The sequence below is a fragment of the Triticum urartu genome, chromosome 3, assembly GCF_003073215.2.
Source record: "Triticum urartu cultivar G1812 chromosome 3, Tu2.1, whole genome shotgun sequence".
Lineage (NCBI taxonomy): Eukaryota > Viridiplantae > Streptophyta > Magnoliopsida > Poales > Poaceae > Triticum > Triticum urartu.
In genome coordinates this window covers 459,711,239-459,722,324 of record NC_053024.1, presented here as the reverse complement: position 1 = coordinate 459,722,324, position 11,086 = coordinate 459,711,239, and the positions used below count along the sequence as shown (strand labels likewise).

General features: G+C 43.5%; 1 protein-coding gene across 1 annotated transcript; it reads left to right on the top strand.

The window, feature by feature from the left end:
* Positions 1-1,015: 1,015 nt before the first annotated feature.
* LOC125544335 (type IV inositol polyphosphate 5-phosphatase 3-like) lies at positions 1,016-7,446 on the top strand. The gene is made up of 10 exons (XM_048707982.1): positions 1,016-1,343; positions 1,477-1,591; positions 2,557-2,628; positions 3,111-3,201; positions 3,486-3,590; positions 3,796-4,615; positions 4,992-5,170; positions 6,329-6,437; positions 6,511-6,653; positions 6,861-7,446. Exons 1-10 carry the CDS (start codon positions 1,191-1,193, stop codon positions 7,090-7,092), a joined length of 2,019 nt encoding a protein of 672 aa, XP_048563939.1. The 5' UTR covers positions 1,016-1,190; the 3' UTR covers positions 7,093-7,446.
* Positions 7,447-11,086: the final 3,640 nt, after the last annotated feature.

Genomic DNA, 11,086 nt, shown 5'->3' with positions numbered 1-11,086 from the left:
TGCTGGTGGCGCGACGGCCTAGCGAGACGGTACACACATAGGTCGCCGGATCCATCCGAGAACAGACGTGTCAAAGCAAGCGGCAACAGTAAAACAAAACAAAAATCAAATCAGACCGGCCGGGCTCGACGTCAAAGCACAGGAGGAAGAGCCATCGGACATGCGCGCAAACTGTAGGCGTGCAGTGCAGGTTTGGAAAGATGTCGCCCTCGACAACGTTGCATCCGGAGGAGTCATGGACGATCGTTACAACAGCCCATGCCTCGTACGTCCACGAGCACGAGCACAGGCCAGACCGAGGGGGCGGAATCCTTTTCAAAGAAGATCGAAGCAGCACGGACAGCTAGTCGGCGCGCGAGGATGGACGGGTTAAATGGAACGGGATCAAAGAGTGTGGCGCCCTAATGGCTACAAGAGCGACGGGAGGACGCGGTGGGAGATAGTACAGGGTTTTCGCGTGGAGAGAAAAAGGCGGTGTGGATGGATGGATGGATTGTGGAGGGAGGAAAGCTACAGTTTGGCGTAGCCAGCAAGCAGGCAGGTTCCTTTGTCTGCTCAGGAGTAGTAGTAGGATTCGCACTCCTCGCTCGGTGAACGGGATAAGGAGGAGGGCCTTGCGATGCGAGGTGGGTGGACGTAGCTGTAGCCGAGCCGAGCGGAGCGTAGATGAGGTCGGCAGAAAGAACGCTAGCGTACTGCTAGGCGATAGGGCACCTTTTCCCACTGACCCAGCGGGGCCCGGCCAACAGCGGAGCTACCCCGGCCTAGCCTAGCCTAGCACGGACCGGACGTCGCCGCGCGTGCGACCTCTCTGACTCTGACCGAGTGCGAGTCCAACCCCGACCCACCGGGCTGGCTGGCTAGATCTACTCTACTACTCCTACTAGAGAGACTGACAGACTAATAACTGACGAAGTGGTTCGGTTCCGGTCCGGTCCACCGCCAGCCAGCTCGAGCCAAGCCAAAGCCAAAGCCAAAGCCAAAGCCGAAGCCAGGCGCATAAATCCGACCCGCCATTCGCTCGCTAGCATGTCTGTCCCCTGTTACTCAAGAGGAAAGGAGAGGGAACGCGCAGCGCAGCACAAGAGGTTTCCACTGACTAGTACGGCCGCGGTTCTAACTAGCTGTTGCGTGGCGTCGCCTTCTTAAGCCAAGGCCAAGCAAGGGACCGCCGGGGCGCGAGCGCGCGGATGGCGGCCAGGCACTCGTACCCGCCCACGCGGGCCACGCGGAGCGCGCCGGCGCCTCGGCCGCCATTGTCCCGCCTCGGGGACTCGGAGACGGCGGCGGCCCACCCCGGCGCCGACCCGGAGGCGCGCCGCAAGGCCAAGAAGCAGAACCAGGTGCTCCCTCGTTCGTTCCTTATATTTGTTGGACTGTGGATCATCGGTCGGGCGGTTTGAGGCTATTATTCAATTCGTTTTCTCTGACTGACTGTAACGTACTATTTGATCCGCTTCGGCTTGGATTCCGCAGCTGTGGCCCAAGACGGTGCTGCGCAAGTGGCTCAACATCCGGTCGCCGGACTCCGACTTCAGCGCCGACGAGGGCGACACCGCCGACGAGGCCGACAGCGACTCCGAGTACGAAGGTGCACGATCCCCTCCGCTCCCTTCCGCCCCCTCCGCCATGAACTGCCTACCTGCCCCCCGCCATCAAGCTATCATTCATTTGGCTTGGCCCCATCCCCAAATTAACAAATCCAAATTCGACGTCAAATTCAGTGAATGGGCCAATGCATCCGGGTCGGATTCATCCCAGTCCAGACTCCACACTGTTCGTCGCTGCTTCTGCTCTTCATCGTTAATTTTCCTCCCCGGCCCATTTCTTTCTGCCAGAAAGGAGTTGTTTGTGGCTGTGGGGGCAGGTTCATTCTTTTCAACCACCACCTGATCCATTTAGTTCGGCGGTACGTCCCTTGTCTTCCAGGCCAGAAAACAAATACTAGTGGGAGGGCGGTGGATTTCGAGGAATTTCCAAATGTCTCCTCCTTCTGTTTTGTCCATTCTGGTGTTGGCTTCGTAACTCCTAAGCCAATTCCCGTTCTCGGTATATTCCTTCGCTTTCTTGGAATACACTAAAATAAACGGACCCTCCGTTATCTAAGAGTAAAAAACTACTCTAAAAATGAAGTTTGAGCAGATTCAATAGTTTTCCTAGTCAAGTTCGAATGATAAAAAAAAAAGGAACAAGTAAGGAAATCAAGCTCTAATTGTATTGCAAGAACATAGTTGCAACGTGAGGCAGGTTGCAGAAAGCAAAATACTACTTTTAAAAGAGGATGCATGCAAATTCTGTTGTCCATGCCTCTTTGGTCGCTTTCTTTTCTCGACTTCAGGTTTGCATGTTGATATGGTCAACCAAAGTCTACAACAACAACAACAACAAAGCCTTTAGTCCCAAACAAGTTGGGGTAGGCTAGAGGTGAAACCCATAAGATCTCGCAACCAACTCATGGCTCTGGCACATGGATAGCAAGCTTCCACGCACCCCTGTCCATAGCTAGCTTCAACCAAAGTCTAATAGTTTTTTTTATATATAATTATATTGGCGCAGAGATGTGCGGATGGGAACGCCAGCGATATGATCAGGACCGGAGAATGCGTGGATTGGGTGCCCAGACTACTGGTAATCCAATGCTTTTTGTAAATTATTATCATGTTGTCTGCTAGCATATGTCTTAGTTTTCAAATGAACTATTTGAACTACAGAAGATGATTGTTGCACTGTTGGTTGTACCAAAGAAATATGCACATGAAAATTAGGCTTGGAATTAAATAGGCCACCTTAGTGACTAATAGCTGCATGCAAACTTAATTGATGTTGAATCTTCTTCCGCTTGTGACTGTTTTCCCCTTGAATCATCGCCTTAGTATTTCCATAGTGTACATTTTGAATCTGCCTGTGAATATTTGCTTTGTTATTATGGACTCGGTGTGAATTAAAGTACTACTGCTGGCAAAAATACTGCAAATATATACTTGTACACCCTTTCACCAATTTTTTACAAGACCTATCTCTGGACCTCCGTTGGCACACCGCAGAGTCTTGTTCTCGAAAAGGCGCACATAGCTTTTCTTATGTGGTGACACAACTTATCAATACTGCAGATAGCCAAATGGAGGGTGTTCCATACGGTCTTAATAGAAGGCGCAAGTCAGAGACTCTTCGTGCTCAGTATATCGATGTCAAGGAACTGAGGTATGGATCTATGCTCCTTAAATTTCGCATTTTCTAGACCTCAAATTTTTAACTGTTTGTTTTTCTTATGTTATAGTATAAGTTAAGTTAAATAACTGCTCACTTTTCGTTCAGATATCTGTCTTGCCTTGTAGCAGGACTTCAAAGCAGTACCATCTACTCCCTCCGATCCAAATAAAGTGTCATGGCTTTACTTCAGCCACGACACTTTTTTTGGATCGGAGAGAGTACTATGTTTTTTCTGTTACTGTCTTTTCTTATAGTCTGTTGGGTTTAATATTCAGGGTCTGCGTAGGAACTTGGAATGTTGCAGGCAAACTTCCACCTCAAGATTTGGATATTCAAGAATGGTTGGATATGAAGGAGCCGGCTGACATATATGTTCTTGGGTAACTTGTTGAACCTCCCGTTATATTTCTGAGAACTGAACCTCCCATGTTACTGAATACAAAGAATATCAAGCCATGAGCTATCACTTTAACTCCAAATGATATGTGCTCCTATGAGTTTGATCACCTGGTCTTAATTTTATTTTGAATGTACTAAGATTAGCACTACCTTGTTTCATATTATGAGATTCTTTTTACATTTCAGATTTCAAGAAGTTGTTCCATTAAATGCTGGGAATATATTTGGTGCGGAAGACAACCGTCCTGCTTCCATGTGGGAGCATATCATTCGTGAAACACTGAATAAGATTAGTCCAGATAAACCAAAATATAAAAGTCACAGTGATCCTCCATCTCCATCAAGGTTCAAGCCATCTGATGACGCTCTTGCAATGGAAGATGAACTTAATAGCGAGTCTGACAGCGAAAGTGGTGGGGAAGTGCACCCATGGAACGAACAAGATTTAGTTGTTGTTGATGATGATGATAGTCATAGCAACAGACTTGAACACTCCACTTCTGCTCCTGACGAATCTATTCTACAGGCTGATAACTTCAGCAAGTTGCCTTCAATGAAGACTTTCAATAGATCCCATAACATAGTAAGTTTTAAAGATTACACCTCTCTTTTGGAAGAGCCGATCAACCAAAAGATGTTAACCAAGACACTCAGTCACTCGGAGAGGCTTGGAATGATTTGGCCAGAACAACCATTGGATATGTTGGCTCAATGTCTTCCAGACAGCACACAACCGTTTGCTTCCGGGAAGGCACTGAAAACATATTTGTCTTTCAAATCAGTTAATGAAGATTCCTGTGCTTTTCCCGAGGATAGTGCACTTCATGGTTTAAACATTGAAAGTGTGGTAGCTAAAGGAAAAAGACCATACTTTGTTAGGATAATAAGCAAGCAGATGGTCGGAGTATTTCTCACAATATGGGTACGAAGGAGCCTGCGAAAGCGCATTCAGAATGTGAAAGTATCAACTGTAGGTGTAGGTGCTATGGGGTACATTGGTAACAAGGTAAGTTTCTATAGATGACATCACTCTCACTTACATTGTTGCATAAACTGAGTTCCAAAATGCATGTACTTATGGCATGCATTTTGAATTTATTAGACATTAGGACAATTTTATTCCTTCACTGATTCATATGTTTTTACCACCTACCCAAATACTGCAAGGAAAGGAGTGCATTCTTGTTTACACCGAATGCATTTCATCTTGACCAGTATCATATCATTTGTATTTACCTTACATCAGTATGTCTTGGTAAAGGCCGGGGGAGATCCTCCTTTTCTAAAAAAAAAGTATGTTTTAGTATTGATTATGAAGTGTTCCCTGTAAAAAAAGGATTATGAACTGCTGTGCTAATTTTTCTTACTTCAACATGCTCCAGGGATCAATAGCAGTAAGTATGTCGATATATCAGACACACTTCTGCTTTCTTTGTTGTCACCTGACCTCTGGAGAAAAGGAAGGAGATGAACAAAAAAGGAATGCGGATGTGCAAGAGATCCATCGAAGGACAGTATTTAATTCCAGAGTGAGCACGCCTAAGACAATATATGACCACGAGTAAGTAAAAAATATATTTTTTTTCTTTCAAGAATTATATGCTACCCTCCAACTTCCTGAAGTTCCCATGTGACCTAAACTGGTTGTCATCATGGTGAGCTCTTGGATAATTTATTACATTCAGATCAAGATGTTCTTTTAGATATACTAGATGTACACCATGTGGATGGTTTGGCTAAAAAACTAAATATAGACTCCGGTGTAGACAAGGGATTGGTAATTTGATTGCTGAAGCATGCACACACTTAATTTGGGTGCACCAAATTAGTTGGTTGGGCGAGTGAATGTACATTCCCACCACATTGGTTCAAGTCCTCACAAACGCGAATTTGGATTCCTATTTATGCTGTAGGGGTCTCCCTTACAGTTTTCCTTCAAATAAAATTTGGGCGTGCCAAGCTTTCATGGCCTCTTACCTGGATCATGCGGCGTTAAACACTAGTATAACGGAGGTTGTCAGAATCACTATTTTAAATCGGGCCGAAACCCCTATGGTATGATGGCAAATCATAGGAAAATAACCAATAGAATCTTAAAATCATAGATTCTGCTAACCAGGATCGTAGAATCGGTCCAATCAATATGGATAGTAAAGTCATAGAATCGCTTGATAGAATGGTGAATCTGAAAACCTTGACTATGACAGTCAAATAAATTAATTATAATCATAAAATTCGCAGAACACATAATACATAGTCGGAAGTAATTCAAGAAAACCATCGAAGTCCTTATATCCTTGGTGTTTACCATGGAGCAATCTAGTAAAACGCTGATACTGCCAAGTTGATTAGTTATTCCGCAATTAGTGTTGCAAATTTAAGAAGATACATTATGAGAGTTAGTGTGCATTTGAGGCCGAATTTCTAGGGTCCAATGAAAAACATGAGTCAGTAGATTGAAAGTAGATGGATGATTGAGGACGTTTGGTTCCAGCAAACTAGTGCTTTTTGTATTGGTATAGACTTAAATATTTGGAGGCGAAAGGAGCAAATCATGAAGTCATATCACTGTCACAGAAAATCATATGTTTGCACTTCATACACGCTGAAAATTTTACCTTTACCTGTAGGAAATTCTAGTTTATTGTTGTTAAGCACCGCATGAGTTTGCCTTGCGACATAAAACTTTATAGACATCTAATATTTAGTATTGTTTCAGAAGGATATTCTGGCTAGGGGATCTGAATTATAGGATCAACTTATCATACGAAAAAACACATGAATTTATCTCCAACCACGACTGGAATGGATTGTTTGAGAAAGACCAGGTAAACTTTGGTAGCATATAGTGAAATACCTCTCCATATATTCCAGCTCACCTTTTTTCCCCCTGTATGATAGCTAAGAAGAGAACTGAGGAAAGGACGTTTATTTGATGGGTGGACTGAAGGAGTTATCAGCTTTCCTCCAACATACAAGTACCGGTTTAACTCGAAGAAGTACACAAGTGATGAGCCAAAATCTGGGAGAAGGACACCTTCATGGTATGCAATCTGATCACCACACATGAACTACTGCCACTAGAACATATTAACTTGGCCCGCATAAGTTGGTTGTGAAAGAACACTTCTTGTTTCTTTTACATGATTCACTACACTCTCCATGAAGATGTCGGAGATAATAAACCTCAAAGAAACCTCAAAGTTGTTGTGGTGTGTGCTAACAGAAAATTTTCTCCACTACCTCTGTAGGTGCGACCGAATTCTTTCGTACGGCAAGGGAATGAGGTTATTGTCCTATGAGACGGTTGACATGAGGCTATCCGATCACCGCCCCGTTAAAGCCGTGTACACGGTTGATACAGAGGTTTTCAGCCCCAAAAAGTTGCAGAGAGCTCTCACCTTCACCGACGCGGAGGTCGAGGACCGGCTGTCCTCTGAGGACGAGCGCATCGCTGGAATCTACAGCCTTGGGCTGTCGTAAGTCCAAGGTTAATATTTGGGCCATTTCTGTGGTGAGGTTGAGCCAAGTCACACCGACAGTGCCGCTTAACCCTGTCCAGCCATGGCATCTTGGCTGTCTGCTGAGACCAGCAGTAGATCAGCTTGGTCACGCAGTACAGTACGTTGCTTCCATGCTCTGACCATATTTTGAAACCAGGGCATGCTATGTATGCATCTCGTTGTTTGTTTCCCGCCGTTTGCTTGCTCTGTGCAGCTTCCTGAAATGATAATGCCATCTGTAATGATCTGATCTACTCCAGTTGTAATTATTAAGAGTTGAACACTGTAAATTTTGAGGCAGGCCGGTTGTGCAGTTCAAGTCCAAGTTCTCCTATGCGCGATTTTTATCTCGACCAGAGATTGTATTTCAGTTCCAGGAAGCGTATAGACCAGGCAAAGGCAAGTGGCGTTCAAGATAGACCGTCTGAATCCGGGAGTGGCTGGTCTAATACGAGCGAGCGAGCCCCAATGGCACTTAGGCTATCTACTCCAGGAAAAGAGGCAAGACTCCCACGCCAAAGGCGAGATCGCAGGCCGACGGCCGATCGCACTCGCACGGCGGGCCAAGGTGGAGGTCAGTGAGGGTTTCAGCGCACAACGCACTTGCCCGATCGCACTTGCACCGTTGCACGGAAGTTTGTAGGTGCCGTCTGCCGCCGGATGGTGGGTTTGTTCTCTTGAAAAAGGAAGGTCACACTGTAGGCGGAAGGTCCATATGATCGCCAATCGGTTTTGTCGGAAAAAAAGTGTGTCTACAGTCTCCGGTAGAATGACGGTGGAATTTAGGATCACACGTAGCCGACAGAGTACTCCTATATTACTCCTACAAAATACTACTCTCTCCGATCCAAATTAAAGGACACAGCTTAATCTTAGTCCAAAGCTGCGACAGTTATTTTGGAGAGATAATTCCTTATTGAGAAAAGTATACTTTTCATCCCGCAACTCTTGGTGAAGTCTAGATTTAGTCCCTCAACTTCAAAACCGGACAACTTGCACCCCCAACTACTGAAACCGGACAAGGTTCGTCCCTAGACTCGGTTTTGACCGGTTTTTGGTGTTGACTCACCCCGGTTTTGATCGGTGCTCACTCATATTCCTGTATTTTTTGTATCCGTGAACTTTTTAAAATTCACATACACTTTTCAACTCCGCGTAATTTTTTCAAGGTCGCTTATTTAAAAAAAATAAACATATTTTTTTTTCAAATTGGCGAACTATTATGAAATCCCCGTACTTTTTTCAAATCCGTGATATTTTAACATTTACGTACTTTTTCCAAATCCCCGTATTTTTCCCAAGTTTGTGTAATTTTATCAAATCCAAGTATTTTTCAAAGCCATGAACTGTTTTTGAAATTCACATACTTATTTCAAATCCACATGCTTTTCAAAGTCCACATTTTTTTCAAATCTGTGTTCCTTTTATAATCCATGAACTTTGTATGAAATTCACGTACTTATTTCAAGTTGAAATAATTTTTGAAATCCTCATATTTTTGCGCAAAAGAAGTCCATGTCCGTGTATTTTTTTCAAGTTCGCATAAAATTTCAAATTCATGAACTCATTCAAAAAATGTACTCGGATATGAAAGGTACATCAATTTAAAAAAATTAAATGAACTTAAAAAAACTAAATGAACTTTAAATAATACGCATATTTGAAGAAGTACATGAACTTGGAAAAAAGTACGCATATTTAAAAAAAGTACACAAATTTTAAAAAGGTTCACGTATTTGAAAAAAGTAACTAAATTTGAAAACAGTACGTGGACTTGGAAAAGGTAGGCAAATTTGAGTTGGAACGGTCAAAACCGGGGTGGGACAGCACCAAAACCGGTCAAAACCGTGACCAGGGATGAATCTTGTCCGGTTTGAGAAGTTAAGGGTGCAAGTTGTCCGGTTTTGGAGTTGAGGGACCAAAACTAGACTCCGCCAAAAATTGAGGGACGAAAATTATACTTTTCTCTTCCTTATTTGACCCTTTCTTAAAATTTGCTTTCCTTTTTGGTTCAAAATTTTGTTTTCCATCTTTTTGACACTCAAACTTCATTTTGTTTTCTATGTGGCACTTTCGTCAGTTTTGGCTAGTAACGGTGCTAATGCCCTGTTTGGTTTATAAGTCTTAGGACATTTTTTAGTCCCAACTAAAAAGTTGCTAGTTCCTAAAAAGTCCCTATCTGTTTGGTTCCTGGGACTAAACATGGACTAAAAGACCATGTTACAACTAAAAGTTCCAAAAAGACTCTTCCTCAGGATCTTCTTTCATAAGTCTTGAAAGTGCGTTATATCGACTAGAGGGGGGTGAATAGGCGATTTTTATGAAATTCTTCACTGAGGAATTTGCCAGTGAGGAAATTCCTTAGCGGAGAACTACTAGCAGCGGAATAAGTACTCAAAAGTAAACATAACAGAATACAAGCATGGTCATCATGATGAAATGAAGACAGACACAGAGTACAGGTAGCGTAAGCACATGATAACACAAGATGAAGACAAACAGACTGAAGAAATTGAACTGAGAAAATTGAGAAAGTCTTCAAACACAGATATGAACAAGCACACAACACAGTTATGAGGAAATGAAAGAGTTGAGGGAATAGAACCAGTAAGCTTGGTGAAGACAATGATTTGATAGACCAGTTCCAACTGCTGTCTCAGTTGTACGTCTGGTTGGAGCGGCTGAGTATTTAAACTCGAGGACACACAGTCCCGGACACCCAGTCCTGAACACGCAGCTCAGGACACCCAGTCCTCACCGTATTCTCCTTGAACTAAGGTCACACAGACCTCGTCCAATCACTCGTGGTAAGTCTTCAGGTGACTTCCGAACCTTCACAATCTTGGTCACTCGGCGATCCACAATTCCTCTTGGATGCTCTAGACCATGACGCCTAACCGTCTGGAAGAAGCATAGTCTTCAAAGGTAACAAGCGTCGGATCCACACATGATCAATCTCTTCAGTGATGCTCAATCACTTGGGGTTTGTAGGTGTTTGGGTTTGGGTTTTTGGTTTTTCCTCACTTGATGATTTTCGCTCAAAGTCCTCGGAGGATGGGTTGCTCTCAAATGACAAGTGTCAGTTTCTCTCGGAGCAGCCAACCAGCTAGTGGTTGTAGGGGGCGGCTATTTATAGCCTAGGGAGCAGCCCGACATGATAAGACATAAATGCCCTTCAATGATATGACCGTTAGGTGGATAGATATTTTGGGACAGCTGGCGCATAGCACAACAACGGTCAGAATTTTGAGTAGCAAAATCCTCAGGGCTATCATGTTCCTCACTATGTAGGCAATCCGCACTGGCGAATTCCTAACTCCTCAGTCAGAACAAATTCCTCAGAGACCAGAAGAACTTCGTCTCTGTCACTGAAGAAATTGACTGAACTATATGAGATTTCCAATGGCTTCACTCGAAGGGATTGGTAGGTGTAGGATTTTGAGTTGAGCATCACATGGAAATTTTTCCTTAGTATTTCCTCGACCCCCTTTAACAGTACGGTGTTTCCTATGACTCAAGAAAGAGAAAATGAAACTACGAAAACAAAAGTCTTCACGCTTCACGTTCCTTGAACGAATACCAAGTCTTCAAGGTCACACCAATTTCTTCACTTTCAAAGTCTTCAGAATACCAAAGTCTTCAGTCGAAGAACTTCATTTTTAGGGGTTGACTTTCTCTGTAAATGTCAAACTCCTCATAGACTAATAGACCTGTGTACACTCACAAACGCATTAGTCCCTTAACCTATAAGTCTTCAATACACCAAAATCACTAAGGGGCACTAGATGCACTTACAATCTCCCCCTTTTTGGTGATTGATGACAATATAAGTTGAGTTTTCAACGGGGAAAAACATATGAAGTGTAAATACTGATATTGAGGAATTTGATTTTAAGATATAGAAGAACTCACCCTGAAGATGTTGAAGGAAATATGCCCTAGAGGCAATAATAATGTTATTATTTTATTTCCTT

Coding starts and splice junctions, on each gene's coding strand:
- LOC125544335 (XM_048707982.1), top strand. CDS start 1,191: ATGGCGGCCAGGCACTCGTACCCGCCCACGCGGGCCACGCGGAGCGCG. Junction 3,591..3,795: donor GCTGACATATATGTTCTTGG/GTAACTTGTTGA, acceptor TTTACATTTCAG/ATTTCAAGAAGTTGTTCCAT. Junction 5,171..6,328: donor AAGACAATATATGACCACGA/GTAAGTAAAAAA, acceptor GTATTGTTTCAG/AAGGATATTCTGGCTAGGGG.